General features: G+C 46.4%; 1 protein-coding gene across 14 annotated transcripts in view; it reads right to left on the bottom strand.

Moving 5' to 3' along the window:
- Positions 1 to 4790, bottom strand: part of FoxP (forkhead box transcription factor P) — a 309626-nt gene extending 304836 nt beyond the window's left edge. For 13 of the 14 annotated variants that reach the window (XM_018461137.1, XM_018461138.1, XM_018461134.1 and 10 more), the window contains exon 1: positions 3863 to 4790. In XM_018461137.1, the coding sequence (XP_018316639.1) occupies positions 3863 to 3892 (30 nt within the window). In that variant the 5' untranslated portion in view covers positions 3893 to 4790. The remainder of the gene's footprint in view (positions 1 to 3862) is intronic. The other variant, XM_018461144.1, reaches the window with a different exon arrangement.
- Positions 4791 to 5147: the final 357 nt, after the last annotated feature.

The following is a 5147-nucleotide window of genomic DNA, read 5'->3' as shown; positions in this document are numbered from 1 at the left end:
GAGAGACGTCGAGGCCCGCGTCGCAAGGCCCGGGACATGAATAAGCCAACGGGCAAAGGTGTGGTTCCCAGGCGTCCGCGGTAGGAAATCGCTCACTGGGGAAGAAAGATGGAGAACAGAAGCCAGGAGCGAACCAAGACGTGATTAATATAAAAGTGGGCGGAGCCTGGCCTGGCCGGAAGTGGCCGAAGAGGGATGCTGTGCCGTGCCAAGCAAGCGCGAAAACGGGGGGGCTATGCCGCCGCAGCTGTGCTGGCTCTCGTTGCACTCCGTGTCCGTGTATATGCATCGTGAATGTGTGCAACCTAACCGCGCGCGTACTCGGCACGTACGTCTGAACTGCCGGCGGAGGAGGTGAGAAAATGGGCGAAGCCAAGGTGGCGGGGATGATGCGAAATATATATCACGATTGACGTGCACACCACTCTCTTCCCCGCGGTGGTCGGCCTGATCGTCCCGACGCGACCATGAAGAAGGCGTGACACCCCAGGCCGGGTGTCATCAGCCGGGAAGAGCCACGCTCGATTCTCCAAGATGCCAATATCGCGCACAAAACACTACGACACAGAATCGGTCAACCGGCTGCGTACAAACGCAGCGGAGAACACGCAGCGGTCTTCGCAGTTCGTCCGTCGGACGCTCGCCTCGACGCGACGCCTCGACCGAACTCTACCGCTTGTCTCCGTCTCCACTCCGTCTCCTGCGCTCGCCAGGCTGATCTTCGAATTTTCAAGAAATCGACGGTCACCCGAAGGAAAGCCAGACAACCAGATGGCCGCGCCGGGCAACCCTCGTTGGTAGAGAGTGACAAAGAACGGAATGGTTCGGCTGATTGGCGAATGTGGGATCGAAGAGATCCGGGGGGGCATACCGAGCTTTCGGAGACGCGGGGTGTAAGGGTTGACGCGCGGGGGTGGCCAACCCCACCTACTTCTTTAACGCCCCCAAGCAGAGTAGGACCGCCTCCGTCTCTGCTGTGTTCCACCTACTACACCACCCGGGACTTCTACAGTCTCGTAGACGAGCCACCCACACAAAGCCGCGACTGGGAACACCCGACTATCTCTATCGGCTATACACTTCTAAAAAAATCATCCCTATTCCCAGGTAACACGGAGCGTTCTCCGATTGAAGCGTAACTGCCGTCACCCTCCATCTCACCCTTTCGATTGCGCGACGATGCCATCTCTGATGTTTCGTTCGAAGGGGTGAAAGGATTCCACTGTTAAATTCAAAGGACCATTGTCATTGTAAATTCAAGTTCATTTTGCAAATGTTTCACGTTTTTTACAAAAGCTGCCTCGACATTAGTATCACAATTGTACTGATAAAAAGCGTATTAAAGTAAGAGAATTATTTATACGTAAGACTTTGTGTCAAAGGAGAATAATATTTTTTTTTTTAACTGCTTCAATATACTATACTCCAGAAACCTCTAAAAAGTGATATAATGGAAATATATAATATCGTTTTCCATGTTTTGAAATTGCATGCAAATTATTAATCTTATAAGCTTAAAACTTTATATTTATATTTTTAAGAACAAGTCAAACAAATGACAATCTTGCGTTTCGCGGGTTTTCTCCGTGTTTAGATCCATTCTTGGAATGCCAAGAATGGATCTAAACACGGAGAAAACCCGCGAAACGCAAGATTGTCACATAGGTAACACCCGTGAAAGCCTCAAGAATATTAAGTCAAACAAATTTTTGAAGTCAATTCTGAGATTATTAATTTCTGGCATAATATTGAAAAAATAAAAGCGTATTCCTTACTGAAAATATCAACAAGTTCAACACGATTTGTACACAATTCTCAGATGTAGATTTCAATGCATGTGTTGTTTAGGTAGATGTTTTTTTACTAATTTTATAATTTAATAAATTAATATATTATTAATAAATTTTGTAATATTAATAAATTTGCTGCTAACTTAAAAATGGATTTAACGGAAATTATAAACGACGATTGTTACTTCGGTGTAGTCAACATTACAAAGTAGCTCGAACAAAATTTACAAACGTGAATAATGATCATCGATTTCTCCATTTGATCGCTTTGTTTGAAGTTACTCGCGTGGTAGCAAAAGCTACAGTGAACATTATGCAGGCGTTGCGTGACAGACGATGAAACACAAAATAAGAATTTTTGTCAGGTTGTCAGAAGTGCTTCGAAACAAGTCGTTGGACTTCCTCAGCCAATGGCACGATGATTCATACGATATTAGATTACTCTGAGACTCCAGGCAGCTTCAAAGGCGGCGCACCTCTGCCAAGATTATTTTCGGAAAAATGTGCTTTACACCGCAAAGATTTCTGTATTTCGCGGCAGGTACGTATTTAGTAACCCGAAAGTAGTTAATCTTAGGCCGGTATAGTGAGATTTATTTGACCAACCATTCTGGTTGTCCGGCGCACCTATTTATCTTGTCACGATCGTTAAAGTGTCATTTCCACGAATATCACCCCAACCGATAGAGTGCAGGATCAATCAGGAAATCTCGGGGAAAGAAACATTTGTCTGTATTAACGGGAACGTCGTATTTAATTTGTTTAACATTACGAGAGGCGCGCTAAAATCTAAATCATTTCATCTTGGCAACTTACTGGCGATAACGCGATAACATTTCTATTTCCGCATCCACAATTTTGGCAACAGCATATTGTTTACCCCTTAATTACGAAAGGACTAAAGGAACCATTAGTAAATAATATTTATATGCAATTTCTAAACGGATGACAGTGATTAAATAAGAGGCGGCAAGTATCGTTGAACACGCTTCTTGATAATGATCGATCAGTTCGAAATTTGTACCATAATCTCCATTTACGTCCTTTCTATTTTTGCCACGACCTAAATTCGATTAAAGTAAATCGCGCGAAATATTCGTCGATCTTGCGCACTCTTATGTTTCTATTTAATCACAATATCTATATTTACAACATAATTTATGAGATTGATAGTGACAAAATCGTACCACGCGTTGGATGTTCTAAGCTTAGCGACAATTTCAAATTTCAAAATACACAGTAAATCCTAAAATGTACGAAAGAATAACAATATAGCTGTATCAAATAACGATAGCAATTCTAAACAAATCAAATTAACATTATTACGACAAGATCTATGTCAACAATAGAATTGTATAAAGCAGGAGAGACAAAAAGAGAGTGAAAAGAGAGGAAAAACTCAAACGTCAAATGTACATGTATATTATATAATATGTGTGCACAACAAACTATATACGAAGAAATATCATGATTTTGAATCAGTGATAAAAAGGAATGACAAGAAGCTACGCAAATTTGGAGGTACATTCAAAATAAAAAGGCATCTAACAAAAATTTCCATCTCGACGAATTAATCTATTTTCCGGACAAATTAATAAATTATATCATGACGGAAAAGTAAATAAATAAACGTTCCACGCGATCAAAACTCTAGATTGCAGCAAAGAGTCAATAGCTCCGCGAAAACATGCGTTAAACGGACGAAGTGTTTAAAAGGAGTACTCCAAATTCCAGTAGCGGCATGCGAAGGGGAGCGCCGGTGGCACGTGGCTGTCACCAGTGTCTGCAGCGCGATGCAAAGAGCGTCAGAAACGTACGAAGTTGGTGACAAAAAAAATGACACAACTAGCAAAGCAAGCAAACGATTGAGTGGAGAATAAAAGAGAGAAAAAGCAAAGTAGATAAAACACGAAAGAGAGAGAGAGAGAGAGAGAGAAGTGAAAACAGCAGAGGATATTTATGTGACGTAGGTGCATTATGTGACAAACGTTCGCGCAGGCAGGTAGTTCAATCAGACATCGGATGACACAGGCAGTGCACTGGAGAAGTGTTGCAGGGGTGAATAAGGCTACCTGGACGGGTCTCCAGCGTGGTTCCAGCATGTCCCGCTTCCTCCTCGTAGAGTCACTCGTGGTCGTCGGATCCTCCGTCCTTCTTTACGTGATAGGATTGACAGAAAAAAAAACGGAAGATAGATACGAGGCTCCTTCTGGCTTCTTTTGGTGATTTCCTTTATCCGTCGGGACGCAGCTCTTCGTGTTCTCCGTTTCTTTTCGCCTCTACCCTCTTTTCTCCCGCCCGCCCCCTTTCGGTCTCTGTCACCTCTACCCCTTTTCCGCCTTTCTTCTCCCTCTGTAACCACTCTGTATGTTTCTCTCTCTCTCTCCCTTTCTCTTTCCCTCTTTTGCCCTCTTTCTCCCCTCTTCGTCTTCCTCTCGTTTTTCTCGATTTTTTTAAGCACGCGCTTATTATCTATTCACCTAACTGTCTACCTATCTATCTGTCTTTCTCTCGAAGCACCGCGTGCCGCGCGCGCCACGTGCACCGCCGCGACGTTAAAAGAACGATGCCGGATCGGACGTCGCCGTTGCCCCGATGAAAGGAGGCAACCGATTCCCGAAGACGCCGACGGCGACGCCGAAGTTTTTCTCCTTCTCTCTCTCTCTCTCTCCCTCTTCCTTTCTCTCTCTCTCCCTCCCTCTTTCTCTTTCTTTCTCTCTCTTCCTCCCTGTCTCTCTCTCTCTCTCTCTCTCTCTATCTCTCTCCGGGGATGAATGCCGGAGGGGGGTGGCGGCGGGAGGCCGCGGAGGACGCCCTCTCTCTCGCAACCTGGGGCAACGTTCCCTCGCCGTCGTGGAGACAGGCAAAACGTGCGCCGAACGTAGCGGTGCGGGGTTGCGTGTACAGGTTTGAAGAAAAGGGGGTATAACCGCGCGCCGGTGGCTGCCGTCGCGACTGTGCGACGCTCGGCACCGCTTAGCCGCGAAACCCTCCGGCCGTGGCGAGCACGCGGCTACTGAGTCGGCGCATTACGAGGACCATCGCGGTGTCTCGCTCCCATCGACATCGCGCAGCGACCGTGGCGGTTTCTCCCTCCGTTTGACGACCACCTACCTCCTCTTCGTTACTCCAGCACCGCGCGTCCTCGTCGCACGCGTTATCGCGGCACTCTCGCGGGGTGATCTCCCATCTTCGTCTAGATGGTTCTCTCTCTCTTTTGCTCCGGCGTAGCGTGGGTGTTTCTCGGCTCTCCGGAGAGAGGCAGTCCCGTCGGTTGCGCCGCGACGCACTTCGGCGATCGTCGCCTGGCATGCTGACCCACGTTGTGTTTTCCAATTTACATCGCACTTGATTTAA

Source organism: Mycetomoellerius zeteki, unplaced genomic scaffold (assembly GCF_001594055.1).
Source record: "Mycetomoellerius zeteki isolate Tzet28-1 unplaced genomic scaffold, Tzet1.0 scaffold12, whole genome shotgun sequence".
Lineage (NCBI taxonomy): Eukaryota > Metazoa > Arthropoda > Insecta > Hymenoptera > Formicidae > Mycetomoellerius > Mycetomoellerius zeteki.
Note: the sequence above shows the minus strand (reverse complement) of the source record. Positions and strands in the feature narration are given on the sequence as shown.